A 23,097-nucleotide genomic window follows, 5' to 3' on the forward strand; every position below is an offset into this window, starting at 1 on the left:
TCTTTGACAGGCAATCAGATCCTCACCTCCTCCACCCTATTTTTGAAGGCCCTGTGCCAACGCCTGTTCTTCCATGAATACTTCCTTGGTTCCCCCATCCCTAGCTCTATATACTCCCATTCAACACTCATACCTGTTACATTCCTCTTGACACTTGTTATTTAGCATCCTAAGTATGTAAACATGTCTCTCTTCACGATTCACAAAGCGGCTTTGGAAGAACTTTAGTACCTTCCCATCTTCTCTGCCATGAAAAGTGTACACGATTCACATTTTCTTTTTTCTTTTTTTTTTTTTCTTTAAGACAGTATCTTGTTATGATGGCCGGGCTGGGATGCAGTGACTATTCATTCACAGGCACAATCTTGGCTCACTGCAGCCTTGAGCTCCCAGGCTCAAGTGATCCTCCTGCCTCAGCCTCCTGAGTAGCTGAGATCACAGGCATGCACTACCACACTCGGCTCACATTTGACATCATCTAAAGCATATATAAAATGTGAAGAAAACTTTCACAATTTGCATCCTTTTGTAATATGTAACGGAAATAAAATTCTATTTTAAAATCTATCAACAATAGGCAAAGCACGGTGGGTGGTTCATGCCTACAGTCTCAGCACTTTGAGGCCCAGGCGGAAGGATTGCTTGAGCCTAGAAGTTCAAGACCACCATGGGCAACATAATGAAACCCTTTCCACAAAAAATACAAAAATTAGCTGGGTGTGGTGGCACACACCTGTAGTCCCAGCTACTTGGGAGGCTGAAATGGGAGGACTGCCTGGGCCCTAGAGGGGGAAGTTGCAGTAAGCCAGGACCGCACCATTGCACTCCAGCCTGGGCTACAGAGTGAGACTCTGTCTCAAACAAACAAATAAATGAGGCGGGTGGATCGCGAGGTCAGGAGATTGAGACCATCCTAACACGGTGAAACGCCGTCTCTACTTAAAAAAAAAAAAAAAAAAAAAAAAAATTAGCCGGGTGTGGTGGCGGGCGCCTGTAGTCCCAACTACTCGAGAGGCTGAGGCAGGAGAATGGCGTGAACCGGGGAGGCGGAGCTTGCAGTAAGCCGAGATCGCACCACTGCACTCCAGCCTGGGGGACAGAGTGAGACTCCGTCTCAAAAATAAATAAACAAACAAAATCTATTAACAATATTTATTGTGCACTTAACAGGAACCATGCCCTGTCCAAAAAAACTTTACAGGGCTTAACTCATTTTATCCTTACCACAATCCTATGAAGCAGGAACTTTTATAAACTGCATTTTATAAACAAGGCACAGAGAGGTTAATTAACTTGCCCGTTGGTCACACAGCTAGGAAGTGGGCAGAGTACAGATTTACACAAGGCATCCGTCTCCTGGCCCCACATACCCAACTGCTGTAAACCCATACCGGCGGCCAAGCAGCCTCAATTCGTGCATGCACCCACTTCCCAGCAAGACAGAGCTCCCAAGATCCTCCTGTTGAGAATTTTTGAAGCGGCGGGACACCAGGCTGTAGTCTCCCTGGGATCAGGGGTCCTGGTTGCACTCCGTGCTTTGCACAAAGCAGGCTCTCCATTTTTGTTAAATGCACGAATAGTGCTAAGCTGGGAAGTTCTTCCTGAGGTCTAACCTCAGGCTGTTTCCCCACAGAAGAGTGCCTGCGGCCAGTGGCCACCAGGGGTCGCCGCAGCACCCCGCCCTGGAGGGCGGAGCGGGCGGCAGACCCAGAGCAGCATGTGGACTTTCGGGCGCCGCGCAGTTGCCGGCCTCCTGGCGTCCCCCAGCCCGGCCCAGGCCCAGACCCTCACCCGGGCCCCGCGGCTGGCAGAGTTGGCCCAGCTCTGCAGCCGCCGGGGCCTGCGCACCGGCATCAATGCGACCTGCACAACCCACCACACCGTGAGTATCCGCGCCGGGAACCGCCGCGGGCCGCACGCCGCGCGCCGCACGCCGGCGTAGGGAGGTGCCGCGCACGCCGTGGACGCTCCGGGTACGCGCGCCGGTCTAGCTCACCCTGCTTGGTCTCAGGGCGGTCCGGCGGTAGCGGCCTTGCAACTCCGTTCTCTAGTTCTCCCGGTTGCATTTGCACTGGCTTCTGCTTTCCGATGGAAAAGGGGACATTTTGTCCTGCAGTGCGACTGCAGCGCACGGCACGGGCGAAGGCAGGGCAGGCCGGTGGAGGGGACCGGTTCCGAGGGGTCTGCGGCTGTCTCCATGCTTGTCACTTCGCACCGATAACTTGTTTCAGGAATATTAATAGGTGGTATCTTCTAGTATATACATACACATCATGTGTGTGTCTGTGTGTATCTATATATAACGTGTATATAACGTGTGTGTGTGTGTGTGTTGGCGCGCACGGGCGCGCACATACCTAGTATTTTTTTTTTTTTTGAGACGGAGTCTCGCTCTGTCGCCCAGGCTGGAGTGCAGTGGCCGGATCTCAGCTCACTGCAAACTCCGCCTCCCGGGTTCACGCCATTCTCCTGCCTCAGCCTCCGGAGTAGCTGGGACTACAGGCGCCCGCCACCTCACCCGGCTAGTTTTTTGTATTTTTTAGTAGAGACAGGGTTTCACCGTGTTAGCCAGGATGGTCTTGATCTTGTGACCTCGTGATCCGCCCGTCTCGGCCTCCCAAAGTGGTGGGATTACAGGCTTGAGCCACCGTGCCCGGCCATACCTAGTATTTTTAAGGCTAGATTTTTTGAACGAAATGCTTTCCTGGAGCGAGGTGAAACTTTCAGAGCTGCAGAGTAGCTAGAGCAGCAGGGGCCCTGGCTTCTGGAAAATGACCCGACCTTCATTCCAAATTCTGCCCCACTCCGCAGAGCTGTGTGACCTTGGGAGATCCCCTAACCTCTCTGAGACGTGGCTTTGTTTTCTGTAGGGAGAAGATAAAGGTGACGCCCATTTTGCGGACCTGGTGTGAGGATTAAGTGGTAATAACATAGATAAAGTCTTCAGAACTTCAAATTAGTTCCCCTTTCTTCCCTTGGGCGTACAAAGAAATATCTGGCCCAGTTATGCCACGACTTGAAAGGAGGAAACCCAAAGAATGGCTGAGGGGATGAGGAAGATTCCTCAAGGGGAGGACGGGGTATTTAATGAGGGTCTTGAAGATGCCAAGGAAGTGGTGGAGGGTGTTCCACAAGGAGGGAACCGTCTGGGCAAAGGCAGGGAAGGCGGAAGGGGATCCCTTCTGAGTGGCTGGGCATGTATTAGGGGAGATGAAAGAGGCAGGCCAAGTCCAAGCCATATTTGTGTTGCTCCCCAGAGTTTGTACTTTAGGCTTAAACTTCCCACTTACACGTGTTATTTGGCCCGCATTGTGTTTGAAGCAGCTTTGGGATTGGTTGCCAGTGCTTAAAAGTTGGGACTTAGAAAATGGATTTCCTGGCAGGGCGCGGTGGCTCATGCCCATAATCCCAGCACTTTGGGAGGCCTAGGCAGGTGGATCACCTGAGGTCAGGAGTTGAAGACTAGCCTGGCCAACGTGGTGAAACACTGTCTCTACTGAAAAATACAAAAAAAAGGCCGGGCGCGGTGGCTCACGCCTGTAATCCCAGCACTTTGGGAGGCCGAGACGGGCGGATCACAAGGTCAGGAGATCGAGACCATCCTGGCGAACCCGGTGAAACCCCGTCTCTACTAAAAAATACAAAAAAAAAACTAGCCGGGTGAGGTGGCAGGCGCCTGTAGTCCCAGCTACTCGGGAGGCTGAGGCAGGAGAATGGCGTAAACCCGGGAGGTGGAGCTTGCAGTGAGCTGAGATCCGGCCACTGCACTCCAGCCTGGGTGACAGAGCGAGACCCCGTCTCAAAAAAAAAAAAAAAAAAAAAGAAAAAGAAGAAAGAAAGAAATGTTAGCCGGGCGTGGTGTCGCGCGCCTGTAATCCCAGCTACTCGGGAGGTTGAGGCAGGAGAATCACTTGAACCCGGGAGGCGGAGGTTGCATTGAACCAATATCGCCCACTGCACTCCAGCCTGGGTGACAGAGCAAGAATCTATCTCAAAAAATAATTATAATAAATAAAAATAAAAAATAAAATGGATTTCCCAGCATCTCTGGAAAAATAGGCAAGTGTGGCCATGATGGTCCTTAGACCCCCTCTAGGAAAGCAGACATGTATTACTTGGCTTCTGTGCACTACCTGAGCTGCTGCGTGTTGGGCTTCTACCCCTGCCTGTGTGGACAGCATGGGGTGTCAGCAAAGTTGTTTTTTCTGTTTTTTTTTTTTGAGACGGAGTCTCACTCTGTCACCAGGCTGGAGTGCAGTGGCACAATTTCGGCTCACTGCAACCTCTGCCTCCCGGGTTCAATGATTCTCCTACCTCAGCCTCCTGAGTAGCTGGGATTATAGGCTAATTTTTTAGTAGAGATGGGTTTCTCCATGTTGGTCAGGCTGGTCTCGAACCCCCAACCTCAGGTGATCCGCCCGCCTTGCCCTCCCAAAGTGCTGGAATTACAGGCGTGAGCCACCGCATCCGGCAGTCAGCAGAGTTTTTAATTTGGGAGAATGACAAGAGGTGGTACAGTTTTTTGGATGGTACCTGGTGGCTGTTAAGGGCTGTTGACTGACAAACACACCCAACTTGACGCTGGCACCCAGGAGGTGGACACTGGGTTTATGGATAGATGGTTAGCAACCTCTGTCACCAGCTGGGCGTCTTTTTTCCATACTGAATTAATCACATTTGTTTAACCTGTCTGTTCCACAGTTCCCTTGCACATCTTGGGTATTTGAGGAGTTGGGTGGATGGCAGTGGCAACTGGGGCCACATCCTGTTTAATTATTTTAAAGCCCTGACTGTCCTGGATTGACCCTAAGGTCCCCTTGGTCTCCAAAATTCATCAGAAACTGAGTTCACTTGAAGGCCTCTTCCCGACCATTTTCTCTATCCCTTACATCTACTTCTAGAGCAGCTGTTCAACAGAAACAGAATGGGAGCCACACACATAATTCTACATTTTCTAGTTAAAAAGAAAAAAAATCATTTTCAACAACATATTTATTCAACCTAGTACATACAAAATTTTATCGTTCCAACATGTAATCAGTATTTTAAAAATCAGTAATGAGGCCAGGCACTGTGGCTTATGCCTGTAATCCCAGGAGTTTGGGAGGCTGAGGGGAGTGGATCATCTGAGATCAGGAGTTCAAGACCAGCCTGGCCAACATGGTGAAACCCCATCTCTACTAAAAATTAGCTCGGCATGGGGTGGGTGCCTGTAGTCCCAGCTACTCAGGAGGCTGAGGCATGAGAATACTTGAGCCCAGGAGGCAGACGTTGCAGTGAGCCGAGATTTTGGGAGACTCTGTCACACGCACACACACAAATCAGTAATTAGATATCTTACATACTTGTGTCACACACACAAAAAAATGTGTCACACACACACAAAAATCAGTAATTAGATATCTTACATACTCTTTCATACTCATATACTTCCAGCATATCTCAATTCACAATTTCCAAGTAAATGCTCGATCTCTATTTAGTTTTATAAAATTGACAATTGAAAATGATGGTTCACATAGTCAAGTTGTTCCAAACACACTTAAATGTCTCCTAGGCAGGGTGTGGTCACTCACGCTTGTAATCCCAGCACTTTGGGAGGCCGAGATGGGCGGATCACCTGAGGTCAGGAGTTTGAGACCAGCCTGGCCAACATGGTGAAACCCTGTCTCTACTAAAAATACAAAAATTAGTTGGGTGTGGTGGCGGGCGCCTGTAATCCCAGCTACTCAGGAGGCTGAGGCAGGATAATTGCTTGAACCTGGGAGGCGGAGGTTGCAGTGAGCTGAGATCACACCACTGCACTCCAGTCTGGGCGACAGAGCGAGACTCCATCTCCAAAAAAAAAGGAAAAAAGAGAAAAAGTATCTTAATAACGTTATTACTTTATTATCACCTCAAATAATTAAAATTAAATAAAGTCGAAAATCCAGGTCCTCAGTCCCATTAGCCACATTTCTAGTGCTCAGTAGCCACGGGGGCTGGTGACCACCACGTGGAACAGCGTATTTAGTGCCTGATCATTGGTTCTCAGATCTGGCTACTCAGCAGAACCAAGAATCCACAGAAATGGCTTTTAAGAGCACAACCCCAAAGTCCCCAGCCCCAACCTTACTTACCCGGAGGCTGGAAAGGACTCTGGTTCCAAAAGGCAGCCTGTGTTTTTTGATGGAGGGATGTGACAGGGGCTGCGTCTTTAACGTTTCCTCTTAAATACTGGAGACAGCTTTGAGGAGGAGATAACTGGATGTGTCTTAGTCCATTTTCTGTTGCTTGTAACAGAATACCTGAAACTGGGCAATTTGTATGGTAAAATAATGGTTTTTTTACTGCTCTGGAGGCTAAGTCCAAGGTGCAGTCCCTTCTTGCTGGTAGGGACTTTGCAGAGTATTGAGGCGGCACGGACGTCATATGGTAAGGGGCTGACTGTGTTACCTCTTTTCTTTTCTCATAAAGCCTAACTAGTTTCACTCCCATGATAACCCATTCATCTATGAATGGATTAATCCATTCTTGAGGGAAGAACCTTCATGACCCAGTCACCTCTTAAAGGCCCCACCTCTCAATACTGCCACGTTGAGAATTAAGTTTCAACATGAGTTTCGGAGGTGACAGACATTCAAACCATAGCATGCTGCCTCTTAAATAACTCAATAAGCTCCTGTGGCATCCACTTCTGCATGCCTTGGACAGCTTTTAGACATCTATTTTCCTAGAGGGACAAGACCATCACCTGTGATCCTATGACCTTTTGACTTTAGGCCTAACAAGCAGGTTATACCTTCACTCACTTTCAAATCATTTTGATTGTCTTGCAGATAATTTACACAAATTTCCACATAGAAAAGGATATATAAATATTTATACTGCTGCCAGGCACGGTGGCTCACACCTGTAATCCCAGCACTTTGGGAGACCGAGGTGGGTGGATCACAAGGTCAGAAGATTGAGACCATCCTGGCTAATACGGTGAAACCCCGTCTCTACTAAAAATGCAAAAGAAAAAATTAGCCGGGCATGGTGGCGGGCGCCTGTAGTCCCAGCTACTTGGGAGGCTGAGGCAGGAGAATGGTGTGAACCCGGGAGGCAGAGCTTGCAGTGAGCTTGCAGATGGCGCCACTGTACTCCAGCCTGGGCGACAGAGCAAGACTCTGTCTCAGAAAAATAAATAAGTAAATATTTATACTGCTTAAAAACTAATAATAAATGCTATGGTCTGCATGTTTGTGTCACCTCATCATTCATATGTTAAAACCTAATCACTGAAGTGATATTAGGAGGTGGGGCCCTTGGGAGGTGATGAGGTATGAGGGTGGAGCCCGTATGATTGGGATTAGTGCCCTTCTAAAATAGCCCAACAGAGCTTGTTCACCCTTACGCAGTGACAAGGCATCATCTATGAACCGGGAAACTGGCCCTCGCCAGACACCAGAGCTGTTGGTGCATTGATCTTGGATTTCCCACCCTCCAGGACTCTGAGAAGCACATTTCTATTGTTTATAAGCCACCCAGTGGCTGGTATTTTGTTATAGCATCCCAGACTAAGACAAATAACAAATACTTGTATCCCTGACACCAGGTTAAAAGATAGAATTTACTTGTTCCTCAGGAGGCCCTTGTCCTCACCCCATCACTGCCCCATCCTCCCTAGAGGAATCTGCCAGCCCGAATTCTGTTAATCATGCGCTCCTTTTCTTAGAGTTTGACCTCCTCTGTATCTCCCCCAATCCATGTATTGTTTATATACAAGGTGTTCTGCCGTATCTGTTCTGCTGTGGCTTGCCCCCTTTTGTTCAACACTGTTTTTGAGCGTCATCTGTATGGATGCATGCAGTTGTCATTTATTTGCTTTTACTGCTGGATAGTGTCCAGTTGGGTGAATATATCACACTCTATGTCACACTCTCCCCAGGCTCCTTTAGGTGACATTGGGTTGGTTGCAGTGTTCTGTTATGATGGTGCTGCTGTGACTGTTCTTGTGCATGGACAGAAGTTCCTTTCAGGTGAATTTCTCAGAATGGAATTGCTGGGCAAAGGGCCAGCCAATAGTCAACTCATTTGATGCCAAAAGTGGTTGTACCAGTTCATCCTCCCCCTGCGAGGCATAAGTCCTGATTCACTCTTCAAGTGCTGTGGTTTGACGGGGCTGGGGGCGTCAAGGGGACACCTGGGAAGGAAAGCTGGGCTCCTTGCTGGCCACCCAGGCCAGTCCTTACCAGGGGATGGGCAACGATTGGGTCAAGTGGTTCCTGACCCATGGGCCTGAGACTTTAGGCCCAGAAACTACTATTTCCTCAACTGCATCCCATGAGCTGGCACTGTGTGAGCGAGCACACACATCTGAAGACTCAAGCTAGGCAAGCCTAGCATGACTTGTGGTCCAAGGGTTCACGGGTGACCTGGAGTTAGAAGGAGAGGTGGCCACTGGGTGGCTTTAGAAAGAACACTCATCCTGGCCAGGTGCAGTCGCTCACGCCTATAATCCCAGCACTTTGGGAGGCCAAGGTGGGTGGATCATGAGGTCAGGAGTAAGAACAGCCTGGCCGACATGGTGAAAACTCGCCTCTACTAAAAATATAAAAATTAGCTGGGCATGGTAGCACATGCCTGTAATCCCAGCTACTCAGGAGGCTGAGGCAGGAGAATCGCTTGAACCCGGGAGGCAGAGGTTGCAATGAGCCGAGATCATGCCACTACACTCCAGCCTAGGTGACAGAGTGAGACTCCGTCTCAAAAAAAAAAAAGGAAAAAGAAAGAAAACACTCATCCTATGACCTTGACCTCCAAGCTTTGCCTCCCTCAAGCAGAACAGAATGGAGCCTCCCTCAGGCAGAGGCCGACATTTGCCTCTGACCTAGGTCTCCATGCTTTTGTTCAGAGCCTGAACACCCTCAGGCTCTGTACTTGGGGTATTTCTGTTCTCTTGTTTTATGCTCACGATTGTGAGGTTTGTTGTGAGTACCATGATCCCTTCCTTCAGAGGAGTAAACTGAGGTTCCAAAAGATTTAGCAGTTGCCCAAGGAATATTAAACTGACAAAAGCAGGTAGGATATAAAGCAAGGAGTATTTGGCAATGGTTCCTTTTTATGATTAAAAAGAGCCGAAGAAAGACTTCTACTTGTGCCTTTGAATGAGTAATCTACATTTGACCAAACCTCCCACCAATAACAACCATCAAATCTCTATTAAATTAAAAACACACACACACAAACAAAAACAGCTATTGTGAAGGTATCAGCGACTAAGACAACTAAGGTTTGAAGGGCCAGGATCCTGGAGATTTGGGGAACTTCCCCGAGGTGCGCCTGACATTCTCAGACGCTTTTCCTTGGATGTTTTGAGCACTGCTCTGATTGCTGGGAAAACAATTCATTCCACTGTGCACACACTCTGGGGCCAGACAGCTTGGGTTCAATCCCAGCTCTGCCACTTAATGTCTCTGTATCTGTGTAAGCAAGTTACCCTTTGGTGCGTCAGTTTCCTCATCTGTAAAACACAATTGTTGATCCTGATTTGTTAAGATTCTCTACTTGTGAATTTGCCCACTTGCTAAAATCTGTTCCCCCAAAATCAGTACCCCTGGCTCTTTTGTGGTCGTTTCAAAGATGTGTGCAGAGCGGCAAAAAAATGTGAGCTCCTCCAGGCTCATGTTCCCAGCCAAGGTTCGACAAAGTGCTGCCCTGCCTTCTTATTTCAGCTGTCATAGTGTAAAGAGTGTCCTTTTCACGGTCTGGTTAATGCCATGTTTTTCACATTTTTATGCTTTTTTCTGGTGATTTCTCTGTTAAAATTGTCTCCAAGTGTAGTGCAAAGTTCAGCACAAGGAGGCTGTGATGTTCATTACAGAGAATATGCATGTGTTAGAGAAGCTTTGTCAGGCATGAGTTAAGGTGCTGTTGTCCTGAGGTCAATTAATTTGTTGCTGTTGTTTGAGACAGGATCTCCCTCGTTGCCCAGGCTGTTGGAGTGCAGTGGTGTAATCATAGCTCACTGAAGCCTCTACCTCTCTGTTTCGGCCTCCTGAGTAGCTGGGACTACAGGGGCACCCCACCACACCCAGATGTTTTTGATTTCTTTTTTTTTTAGGTGGAATTTTGCTCATCGCCCAGGCTGGAGTGCAATGGTGCAATCTTGGCTCACTGCAACCTCCACCTCCCGGATTCAAGTAATTCTCCTGCCTCAGCCTCCTGAGTAGCAGAGATTACAGGCACATGCTATCACACCTCGCTAATTTTTGTGTTTTTAGTAGAGACGGGGTTTCACCATGTTGGCCAGGCTAGTCTTGAACTCCTGACCTCAGGTGATCCACCCGCCTCTGCCTCCCAAAGTGCAGGGATTATAGGCATGAGCCACAACGCCTAGCCTCATGTTTTTTATTTTTCAAGTTGAAATGAGATCTCTCTATGTTGCTCAGGCTGGTCTCAAATTCTTCAGCTCAGGTAATCCTCCCACCTTGGCCTCCCAAAGTGCAGGGATTACAGGTGTGAGCTACCATGCCCAGCCAAGATCAGTGTTAATGAATCAACTATATATTTCATAAGGTGTCTTTAAACAGAAATAAGGTTATATATTGATCGATTGGTAACAATGTTGTAACCAGCAGGTTAAGGAGGACGTGGCCTTGTATTTCTCCTATAAATAATGTGCTCCTTGAGTGTTTGTGGCAACTTTGTAGCACATAACTATTGAGAATAAGGATTGTAATAAGAGTACGTCCCTCACAGGATTGTAATGAGGACTGAGTCCATTTATGTAAAGGCTGAGAGCAGTGTCAAGCAGACGGTGAACACTCTAGAATGTGCAATAGCTCTAACAGTGGTTATCATGGCTGCCCTCTCACTTCTTCAGAGCCATGTGTTTCTAAGGTCTGCGCTCTGCCCTAACCTCCCACTCCACTGTCCACCAGCCCGTTTCCTTCTCCACTCACTTCCCAGCCCTGTGCCTTCTGCCTTCCCTTTTCTGAGTTTGCTAAGGGCACTGCTGGCTCAAGAGCAGTAACAGTCTCTCACCTGTTCTCTTCATGGCAACCAGTGACCTTTGGAGAATGTAAATCTTATCTCCAATCTCTTAAAGCCCTTCAGTGCCTTCCCAGGAGGAGGTCGAGCTGAGGTCCTTGGCAAGACCCAGGCCACCCCCGCCTCCCTCCATCAACTCCCCTGCATCTCTCCACTCCAGCTGCACCACTCTTCTGCCCCACTGGCTCTTGTCTGATTATTTCCCTCATCTCCCCAGCTGGTCAGCAGAGCTGGTGGTAATCAACTCAGACCCTGTCGCCTGGATGCTCAGCAGTTAGGGACTAAAAAAAAATCGACAGGTCACATTCTCTCCTGCAGATCTTGCTAATAAGATCTGTCAGACAGCAGTCAGCAGTCAGAGCCAATCTTCTGGACTTCAGCAGGCTTCTGCCTCTTACTATTTCCTGTTGCTTCTCTTAGTGACCTTTTAAGAGCATTGTGGATGCCTCCCAGCCTCCTGCTAACCACTCTGTAACCTGAACAGCCTGCAGTAGCCCTGCCCTGCAGACCTTCCTGATGTGATGGAAATGCTGTGTCTGCACCACTAGCCACATGTAGCCACAGGATTCTTGAAACTGGTGGTGCAGTTGAGGAGCTGACTTTATTTTACCTCATTAAATTTAAATGTAAATAGCTACATGTGGCTTGTTGGCTAGCCTATTGGACAACACGGGCTTAGAGAGACACAGGGAGACCTCACTGTAATGCACTAAAAGGTGAAAAAAAAAAAAATCCTAAGAAATATTCCTAAAAAACTTTAACATAGGGCCGTGTGTGGTGGCTCACGCCTGTAATCCCAGCACTTTGGGAAGCTGAGGAAGGCAGATCACTTGAGGCCAGGAGTTCAAGACCAGCCTGGCCAACATGGTGAAACCCCATCTCTACTAAAAATACAAAAAACTGGGTGTGGTGGCGGGCACCTGTAGTCCCAGCTACTCAGGAGGCTGAGGCAGGAGAATCACTCAAACCCGGGAGGCCGGGGTTGCAGTGAGCCAAGATCGCGCCACTGCACCCCAGCCTGGGTGACAGAGTGAGACTTCATCTCAAAAACAAAAACCAAAAAAAAAAAAAACCACTTTAGCATGATTGTGTAACCAAAATGCGGGTTAGTTGTTCACCGGATGCAGAGTCCAATTAACAACAGCAAGGCCTGGTACCAAAAAAAAGTGAATTTATTCCAAAACTAGCTTGGGTAAAGGGTACAAAGCGTCCTGCCTTTCTTTAAAAGTGCTGCTTCCCCTTTGAAGCAGAAAGTGGACACTTTTACAAGGTAAGGGGGGAAGTGTGCAAGGGCAAGTAGGGGGGTCCCTCTGCTAGTTCTGTGCCTACTCTACAGGAAAGTTGACTTGGAACCTTCCTGGTTAGAAATAAGCTGTAGCAGTGGCCAAGTGGGCATGCTTTCAATATGCCCTCCCAGTGAAAGAGAGTCCTGAGGCAACCCCCGAGGTTGGAAGTTCCAGGCCACCACCCACTGGAGGGGAAAGTTCTGTGGTGGGTTTGCTTTGGTCTGCAAATCTGCTGGCAAGCGGAGGAGAGATCTGTGCTCTGCAAGAGCACACAGATAGAAAAGCTGGCCCTGCAGGGAATGTGTGGTGAGGGGGAGGTGAAAGTTTATATTTGCATTTCTGAAGGGCTAAGTAGGAAACCGCGAACCAGGGGAGAGGAGAAGAGAAAAGAGGAGATTGTTTTTTAAAGAAAAGTAACGTATTCCCTTTTTCTTAGAAAAAGTGGAGCACCCGGTTATAGGCACTCTTGAATGTAGAAGTAGCAATATATAAATTATGCATTAATGGGTTATAATTCACTGAGAATAGTAATGTACTTCTTAACTTTGACTTTCAGAGTTCGAACCTCCGTGGCCTCAACCAGATTCGGAATGTCAAAAGGCAGAGTGTCTACTTGATGAATTTGAGGAAATCGGGAACTTTGGGCCACCCAGGGTAAGATAAAACACCTTCCACTTCATAGGTATCTTCCTCCCTCCTTCCCTTCCTCTCCCATTAGAACCTGGTTTTCTTCCTGAGCAGCAATGTGACTGAGTATCCACCACATTCTTTTTAATGAAATAGTATTAGATCGTATGGATGCGACATAATCCATTTAACCCATCCCCTATTGTTGGACATTCAGGTTGTTTCCAGAGTTTCAATATTATTTTATTCAGTATACTAATAGTTAGGGCAAGCCATGCTGCTATCACAAATAGACCCAAATATTTAATGGCTCACACGGATAATGTTTGTGTCCTCCTCTCTGGGCAGTACAAGGTTGGCATACCTTGTGAAGTAAATTAGGAACTACACTCACTCCAGCTTCCAGTTTGGTCCTTATCTGTCAGTGCCTTACTATCTTCTGCATTGTTGAGTCTCATTCACTTTATCCAAGTTCCATTTGCCAGAAAGGGCTAGAAGCACAGAAGGGCTGGAAGTGGCATTTGTTCCTCACTCACAATCTGGTGGGAAGAACTTAGTGGCGTGGACTTAGCTAACTGTAAGGGAGGCTGGGAAATATAGTCTAGCGAGTGCCCTGGAAGAAGCCAGCACTGCATTCCCCACGGAAAGCTGTCAGGCACGGCTACAGTCTACCCCCTGCCAACCAGTATCTGCATGGACCCTCCTTCCACACTCAGATGCATTTATCCCCAGCCCCAAGAGAGCCAACCGATGCTTGTGTGGTCACCACAGCCACCTCCAAGTCCGAGATTTCCAGGTGACATGCAGTCTCCTCTCTGTCAGCTTTAGTAATGGCTTCTTCAAAACCTACACACAGACACAAACGGACACACACACACATGCGCACACACACAGACACACACGATGGAGAGGGGCAGGATAACTGCAGCCGTAACTCCATTCGGAAAAGAGGCACAGTGCTGACCACCCGCAGCCCTGGAGACTTGCTGGGCAGCACTGGGTCAACCTCTACCCTGGCAGAGGAGCATTTGCCTCCAAAATCCCTGCTTCAGCTTCCCGGGGGGCTCCTCCTCCTCCTCCTTGTCTGTTATTTTCCTTGGCCACAGGGGAGGCAGGCAGTGGGAAGGGTGCCCTCCTCAGGGGTGAGCAGCCTTCACAGCCCACTTCCTGCTGATAACAGTTTGGGGTTCCACAGGCTGTTTTAAGACTCCAATCAGCTATTTCAGGCCAGACTCATTTTTTTTCTCTCTCTCTCTGTTGTTTTGTTTTGTTTTTTATGAAATCACACCCTGTGACCCAGGCTGGAGTGCAGTGGTGCAATCTTGGCTCACTGCAGCCTCCACCCCCCGGGTTCAAGCAATTCTCCTGCCTCAGCCTCCTGAGTAGCTGGGACTATAGGCATGAGCGCCACACCTTGCTAATTTTTGTATTTTTAGTAGAGACGGGGTTTCACCATGTTGGCCAAGCTAGTCTCAAATTCCTGACCTCGGGTGATCCACCCACCTCGGCCTCCCAGAGTGCTGGGATTACAGGCATGAGCCACCGCGCCCAACCCAGACTTGTTTTTCTTTGAGAGTAGGCTTCTCCCAAAAGTAGGCTTCTGATTTATTCACTTTCAGGCAGTCCTATGTGCCAGGAACCACATCCAAATTTCCTCCCTGGATGGGAGCCTCAGGCTGCCGTATCTCCTTGCATGCCCCCATGCCCAGCTCTCTCAGCCTAAGGGCAGGTACCATGAGGTCATGTTAAACAATAAGATTGGAGACCAGCAATGCCCTCAGCCTGTGTTTTGCAGCTGGACTCGGTCTCTTGTTTTGGCTCAATGGGAAACCTTTGCTGTTCAAAGCCTTAGCTTCTCTGGCTGAGTGCAGTGGCTCATGCCTGTAATCCCAGCACTTTGGGAGGCCAAGGCGAGCAGATCACCTGAGGCCAGGAGTTCACTCACGACCAGCCTGGCCAACATGGTGAAACCGTGTCTCTACTAAAAATACAAAAAATTAGCCGGACGTGGTAGCGGGCACCTGTAATCCCAGCTACTTGGGAGCCTGAGGCAGGAGAATCGCTTGAACCCGGGAGACAGAGACTGCAGTGAGCTGAGATCATGCCATTGCACTCCAGCCTGGGTAACAAGAGCAAAACTCCATCTCAAAAAAAGAAGAAGAAAGAAAAAGCCTTAGATTCTCCCTTTGACTTTCCACGTTTGTGCAGCCTTTTATTTCCAATGCTCCATTTCATTCCATCTGCTGGCTTACTCTTTTCTTGTCACATCTATTAAAAACAATAAGAAGCCACCCGTATTCAGGAACATTCTAACTGTCCCCAGAGCTATATGCTCCGTAGGCTTACAGTTGGCCCTCCAGGTTTTCTGAGACTCAGATTTCCAGAGAGCTTTGCATGGCTCACAAGGTCTGAAGAGCCTCTGAACCTCCCAGCCTGCGGTGTCTGTTCATTGACTTTGCCACAGTCTCAAAGGGGCACAGCATGCTGCATGTTTGAGTTTTTTGCTTTGGTGGCATCCATTTCCAGCCTCGGCTTCCAGCATTCCCCCCTCAACAGACTCTCTGTCGCTTTCTCCTTACTCCTTCTGGCAGTCTGGGAGGTTGCATAGGGCCCTTGCAGGATGCCCCAAGTCCAGCTCCCTCTGGCCTGTGGGAAGCACACCCTTGACCTGCCATGTGTAGGAAGACAGCCCACTTCTGCCAGGGCCCAGCTCTCTGCTGGCAGGTAGCACCTTCCAACCTCTTCACTTTGGACTTTATAACTGTCAGGTATAAAGTCGGTTGTGTCTTTATGTTTCTCAAATTCTTCAACACATGTCAACCAACCTCTCCTACCCATTCTCTCCAGCTCACTCACAAAACATACCCTATCTGTCCAGCTCACTCTCAAAACACACCCTTTCTCTCCAGCTCACTCTCAAAACACACCCTATCAGGCCAACCACTCCTTTTAAAGGACATCTCCTCACCAATCCAGTCAGGTAGCCTTCCCCACATTGTATCCTGGAAGTGGGTAATGGACTGGGCGGGGAAGAGGGTCATATGGCAGATCTGTATGTCTTACAGTAATTGTCTAGCAGCCCCTGGTGTCTTACTTTTAGGCCCCTTGGAAACTTTCAGATAGTGGAGTTGTCTGTTACATATCTTATAACCTACAGATATTAAGATATCCTCACAGGGGCACAAAAGCTCTTACAAGGATATTTATTATAATAATACTTTTATTGTTATAATTTACATGCCATAAACTCACCACTTTAAAATGTATAATGCAAGCGTTTTTAGTATATTCACAAGTTTGTGCAGCTATCACCACTATCTAATTCTGGAACATTTTCATTACTCCAGAAGGAAACCCTATTTGTATTAGCAGTCACTCCCCCATTCCGCCTTTCCCTAAAACCCAGCAATCACTAATCTACTTTCTGTCTCTGTGGATTTAAAGTAATTTTAAATTTGAAAAATAGTATCTGTAAAGAAATGTGTCCAGTCACGAGCATACAGCTTGATGAATTTGCAAAAAATTGAACAGTCCCGTGAACATACCCTGTAAGCTCAAGACATAGAATGTTACCAGCCGCTGCAAGCAAGCTGCCTGCTCACTTCTAGCCATTAACCCCTCCCTCTCTTCCTTCTAGTCATTAACCCCTCAGAGTTTAACTATTCTGATTGCCAATAGCATAGGTTAGTTCTGCCTGTTTTTTCACTTTATATAAACTGTCTCATTAAGTATAACCATGTTTGTGTATACTTGTGTATTTCTTTCTATCACAATGATGTTTGTGAGATTCATCCATACGGTTCCTATAGACAATTCTATTTTGCAGTGTGTAGTATTCCATTGTATGAATGTACCATAATTTATTTATCTATGGTATTACAAAGGAGTACTTGGACAGTTTCCAGTTTGGGGCTATAGGATAGTTATGATACAAATATTTTAGTGTAGCACATGTCTTTTGGTGAACCTGGGCACACATTTCTGTTGGGTGTAGCCCCTAGGAGTGGAACTGATGGGTCATAGCATGTAAATGCATTCAACTTTAGTAGATACTGTCCAACAGTTTTCCAAAGTGATTGTCCAACTTACTTGCCTATCAGCAGTATCTGAAAAGTCTAGTTGCTTCTTTTCTTGGCCAGCTCTTTTTTCTTTTCTTTTATTTTACTGTAAAGACAGGGTTTCACTTTGTCACCCAGGATGGAATGCAATGGCGCCATCACAGCTCACCGCAGCCTTGACCTCCCTGGCTTGGGTGATCCCTCCCACCTCAGGCTCCTGAGGAGCCAGAACTACAGGCATGTGCCACACCCAGCTAGTTTTTTTAATTTGTTTGTAGAGATGGGGTCTCTACGTTGTCTCAGACTCCTGGGTTCAAGTGATCCTTCTCCCTTGACCTCCCAAAGTGCTGGTATTACAGGCATGAGCCACTGCACCCAGCCCATGGCCAGCTCTTGATACGATCTGTCTCTTTCTTTTCTTTTTTTTTCTTTAATGTGAGAAGTGTTAAATAATCTTTTTTTGATATTACACATAAACCACACTAAAATGTCTTTCAGTAAGTAAAATGACCCATTTTAGATACAGAAAATTCTAATTGGATTGGCACAGTTAAGGCCAAAAATATAAAGTTGACATTGCTACCTTATCTTCAGCCCTTGCCTTTAAGAGGCAAACGAACACAAAATACAGGTGAATCTTGCTGGGTTCTGAGACAGTGAAGGAATTTCCTCCAGTATTTAAATATATTTACATAACCAGTTACATAAATCTAAATATAAAAAAATCTCCAATAGATTTTAAGATGGCATTCATCATCTTTGTGAAAAGTTGAACATTACTAATGAAATCTGATCATATCTTTAGAAGGAATAAACAATGATAGTATTTACTAAATCAGAGTAACTTGGGTTTTTTTGTGTTTTTGTTTTGTTTTGTTTTGTTTTTTGTTTTGAGATAGAGTTTTGCTCTTGTTGCCCAGGCTAGAATGCAGTGGCGCCACCTCGGCTCACTGCAACCTCCGCCCCCTGGATTCAAGCGATTCTCCTGCCTCAGCCTCCCGAGTAGCTGGGATTACAGACTCGCCCCACCATGCCCAGCTAATTTGTATATTTTTAGTAGAGGCAAGGGTTCACCATGTTGGCAAGACTGGTCTCGAACTCCTGACCTCAGGTGATCTACCTGCCTCAGCCTCCCAAAATGCTGGGATTACAGGCATGAACCACCACACCCAACCTTTTTTTTTTTTTTTTTTTTTTTTTTGAGACGGAGTCTCACTCTGTCACCCAGGCTGGAGTGCAGTGGCGCAATCTCAGCTCACTGCAACCTCCGCCTCCAGGATTTCAGCGATTCTCCTGTCTCAGCCTCCCAAGCAGCTGGAGACTATAGGCGTGCACTACAAGCCCAGCTAATTTTTGTATTTTTAGTAGAGACAGGGTTTCACCATATTGTTCAGGCTGGTCTTGAACTCCTCACCTCAGGTGATCCGCCTGCCTCAGCCTCCCAGAGTGCTGGGATTATAGGCGTGAGCCACCACACCAGGCCCAGAATTACCATTAAAATTCAAAACACCGAACATACTCATTTAACCACAAGCCAGTCTTAGGTAAATCAGGACTGCCCAACAAACATATTCTGTCAGTCATTCATGATCTGAATTCTGGTTTATGAGGTCTGTTAAACGATGGTACACATAAAAGGGTCATAAGACATTTCTGTTTTGTAATAAATAAGACAGTGGATAATTATTATTCATTAGTAGCTTTTTTGAGATAAGCTACCAAGTCTGTCTTTTCTGCCTTCTTCTTAATGCTGGCAAAGATCATTTTTGTTCCAGGGATGTACTTCTTGGGATTCTCCAAATACTCCATCAGTGTGTCCTCTCCCCAGGTGATGCCTTTGTTCTTATTGGCGTCTGTGTAAGGGAATCCAACGGCCTGACCTGTCTTCTGCCCAAAAAGACAGACCATGGAGATTTGGCTCAGTTTTGTGCTTGCCCCCTTTTCCATAGTGTGGCACTGGGCATACTTCTGAACAAAAATCTTTCCCAACATCACCCGCATTAAATTCTCTCTTTCATCACTGGTGCTACGAGGGTTCCCGCCCTTTTACATTTTAACCATTCTGGTGGCATCTCACTGTGATTTTTTAATTTCCATTTTCCTGAAGATTAACAAAGTTGAACACCTTTTTATGTGTTCATTGGGCATTTGGGTATCTTTTATTTATGAAATCTATTCAAGTATTTTGCCCATTTTTTTCTGTTGATTTTTCTTTTTCCTTTATTTGTAGGTCTTCTTTTTTTTTTTTTTTTCTTTGAGACAGAGTTTCACTCACTCTGTCACCCAGGGTAGAGTAGAGGGGGCAGTGGCGCGATCTCAGCTCACTGCAACCTCCGCCTCCCGGGTTCAAGTGATTCTCCTGCCTCAGGCCCCCGAGTAGCTGGGATTACAGGCACCTGCCACTACGCCCGGCTAATTTTTGTATTTTTAGTAGAGACGGAGTTTCACCATGTTGGCCAGGCTGATCTCGAACTCCTGACCTCAAGTGATCCACTCACCTCATCCATCCAAAGTGCTGGGATTACAGGCGTGAGCCACTGCGCCCAGCCGGTGTTCTTTATATATTCTGGATGAATCATTTTTCAGATGTATGTAATATGAATATTTTCTCCCACTTTGTGATTTGCCCAACAAAATTTTGGGCAAAAGCAAAATTTTAATAACAAAAGCAATGGAAGCATCCTTCATGTCCAGCTAAAGAGGACTGGATAAATAACATAAAATTAAATATTATAAAAATCCATAGGTGCTAATATAGAACAATTTCTAAGACATAATTAAGTGAAAAAATGCAAATTTCTAAGACACAATTAAGTGAAAAAATGCAAAATGCTTCATTTGTATATTAAAAAGAATATGCAGATAGAAGGATACAGAAAAGACTTTTTTTTTTTTTTTTTGAGACAGCCTCGCTCTGTCACCCAGGCTGGAGTACAGTGGCACGATGTCAGCTCACTGCAACTTCTGCCTCCTGGTTTCAAGCAATTCTTGTGCCTCACCATCACGAGTAGCTGGAACTACAAGGTCACGCCACCACACACAGCTAATTTATTATTATTATTATTATACTGTAAGTTCTGTGATACATGTGCAGAATGTGCAGGTTTATTACATAGATAAACGTGTGCCATGGTAGTTTGCTGCACCCATCAACCCGTCATCTAGGCTTTAAGCCTCTCATGCATTAGATATTTGTCCTAATGTTCTCCCTCCCCTTGCCCCCCACCCCCCCGACAGGCCCCAGTGTATGATGTTCCCCTCCCTGTGTCCATGTGTTCTCATTGTTCAACTCCCACTTATGAGTGAGAACATGTGGTGTTTGGTTTTCTGTTCATGTGTTAGTTTGCTGAGAATGATGATTTCCAGCTTCATCCATGCCCCTGCAAAGGACATGATAATTTTTGTATTTTTAATAGATACAGGGTTTCGCCATATTGACCTGGCTAGTTTCGAACTCTTGACCTCAGGTGAGCCACCCACCTCGGCCTTCCAAAGTGCTGGGATTACAGGCATGAGCCACCTTGCCACCTGGCCCAGAAAGGACTATTATTTGTAGCTGCTTCTGGGAATGGGGGCTGCCTGCTTCTTTCTGTAACCCCTTCCGTGCTGTTTAAATTTTTACTTTGGGCCAGGCATGGTGCCTCACACCTGTAATCCTAACATTTCGAGAGGCCGAGGCACGTGGCTCACTTGATATCAGGAGTTTAGACCAGATACTGCACTCCAGCCTGGGTGACAGAGTGAGACTCCGTCTCGAAAAAAAAAGGACAAACTTTTACTTTGTACATGTTATTTTCATCAGTTTAATGAACTTAAATAACAAGTGTGTAAATTTGGTATTAGTAAAATGGAAGTGTTTGGTAATCGTGTTTTGGGTTTTGTGTTTCCCCTGCAGCTCTCTAGATGACACCACCTATGAAAGACTAGCAGAGGAAACGCTGGACTCTTTAGCAGAGTTTTTTGAAGACCTTGCAGACAAGCCATACACCTTTGAGGACTATGATGTTTCCTTTGGGGTACCTCTTGACTTCTTTTATTTTTCTGTTTCCCCCTCTAAGAATTTTAGTTCACTAAAATGAAGAATTCCCCTGCAGCAGAGCTAAGCATCACGTAGCATGGAGTTGTGGGTGGGATTAAAAGACTAGGGCTCCGGGAGGCGGAGGTTGCAGTGAGCCGAAATCACACCACTGCACTCCAGCCTGGGCTGCAGAGCGAGACTCCATCTCAAATAAATAAATAGATAAGACTAGGCTTCAAGCTGCAGCCCAGCTCTGCCAGGCTTGTTGTGACCCTGGGCAAGTCACTCAGCCTCTCTGAGCCTCATTTTCCGGCTTCAGTGGATACCCATGAAGACAAATCAGAGAGGGGCCAGAATGTGTGTTTGTCCGGCAGGCAGATGGAGCAAACAACAAACTAGACCTACAGTTCTTCAGCAGGGGTAAGAGAACTGCCCAGAAGTTATTCAGATTACAGAGAGTTGAGCCCTGCTCCTGTGAGACAGTGATGGGGTAGGTCGGGTGCATTCCTGAGAAGCATATTTTTGAAAAGCTCACCTGGGATTCTAATGTGTCTCTCTAGGTCTTGTTCCTAGAGATTTTGATTACTTGGACTGGGGTGTGGCATGGCCTGGGCAGGGCACTGGAATTTTTAAGCTCCACAGATAATTCCAGTGTGCAGCTAGTATGAGAACTTGTTTTTTTTTTTTTTTTTTTTTTTTTTTTTTTTTTTTTTTTTTTTTTTTTTTTTGAGGGAGTCTCACTCTGTCGCCCAGACTGGAGTGCAGTAGCGCAATCTCGGGTCACTGTGACCTCCGCCTCCTGGGTTCAGGCAATTCTCCTGCCTCAGCCTCCCGAGTAGCTGGGATTACAGGCATCTGCCACCATGCCCGGCTACTTTTTGTATTTTAGTAAAGATGGGGTTTCACCATGTTGGTTAGGCTGGTCTTGATCTCCTGACCTCAAATGGTCCACCCCCCTCAGCCTTCCAAAGTGTTGGGATTACAGGCACCAGATCAGGCTTGGTGTGAGAACTTCTGAGTTGGATGAAACATTAGCCCCAGATCCTAGAAGCCAGGGAAGTGCTGGTCTTTATCGACTGGCCACCAGGTGGCAGATTTGGGCAAGGGTCTGCCTTTGGAATTAGAATTATTGCTTAGGCCTTAGAGTAGTTCTTTTTTGCCAGAGGCAGAAAATCCCTCGAAGATGGTTTTCTGGGTTGGTTTGTTTGTCTGTTTGTTTGTTTGTTTTTTGAGACGGAGTCTCCGTCTGTTATTCAGGCTGGAGAGCAGTGGCATGACCTCACTGCAACCTCTGCTTCTCGGGTTCAAGCAATTCTCCTGCCTCAACCTCCCGAGTAGCTGGAATTACAGGCACACGCCCCCACACCCAGCTAATTTTTGTATTTTTAGTAGAGACAGTGTTTCACCACATTGGCCAGGCTGGTTTTGAACTCCTGAACTCAAGTAATCCTCCTACCTCAGCCTCCCAAAGTGCTGGGATTACAGGTGTGAGCCACAGCGCCCAGCCCCTCAAAGATGTTAATCCTCTTGATGGCAATTAACTAATACCAGGAAATGTCACAAAGCGTGTATTTTGGATTCAATCATGGAATTGTTGAGGGCAATCAGCCATCAGACTAAAGGGATAGAAATGGTGTTGGAAATTGCAGCGGGAGCACTGGATGGAGAAGGCATTCCACATGATGGAGCAAGCAACCAAGTCTTCCAGAAGGTATCAAGCCTGACTATAAGGACAGTGAGGGAAGAGCAGAATTAGATGATTGGTTGATACCAGTGGTGAAGTCAGTCTTTTTTTTTTTTTTTCTTTTTCTTTTTGAGACAGAGTCTCGCTCTGTAGCCTAGGCTGGAGTGTAGTGGCGCGATCTTGGCTCACCGCAACCTCCACCTCCTGGGCTCAAGCGATTCTCTTGTCTCAGCCTCCCAAGCAGCTGGGACTACAGGTGCCTGCCACCACGCCCGGCTAATTTTTTTTATATATTTAGTATAGACGGGGTTTCGCCCTGTTGTTGTCAGGCTAGTCTTGAACTCCTCACCTCAGGTAATCCACCTGCTTCGGTCTCCCAAAGTGCCGGGATTACAGGCAGCTCCAAAG

At 46.9% G+C, this 23,097-nt stretch overlaps 1 protein-coding gene across 2 annotated transcripts in view; it reads left to right on the forward strand.

The window, feature by feature from the left end:
- Nucleotides 1-1,194: 1,194 nt before the first annotated feature.
- The window catches only part of FXN (frataxin), a 38,686-nt gene continuing 16,783 nt past the window's right edge, over nucleotides 1,195-23,097 (forward strand). The window contains exons 1-3 of one of the 2 annotated variants that reach the window (XM_050761244.1): nucleotides 1,195-1,882; nucleotides 12,859-12,956; nucleotides 20,883-21,003. In XM_050761244.1, the coding sequence (XP_050617201.1) occupies nucleotides 1,718-1,882; nucleotides 12,859-12,956; nucleotides 20,883-21,003 (384 nt within the window). In that variant the 5' untranslated portion in view covers nucleotides 1,195-1,717. The remainder of the gene's footprint in view (nucleotides 1,883-12,858; nucleotides 12,957-20,882; nucleotides 21,004-23,097) is intronic. The other variant, XM_050761246.1, reaches the window with a different exon arrangement.

This window comes from Macaca thibetana, chromosome 15, assembly GCF_024542745.1.
Source record: "Macaca thibetana thibetana isolate TM-01 chromosome 15, ASM2454274v1, whole genome shotgun sequence".
In the NCBI taxonomy this organism is placed as follows: domain Eukaryota; kingdom Metazoa; phylum Chordata; class Mammalia; order Primates; family Cercopithecidae; genus Macaca; species Macaca thibetana.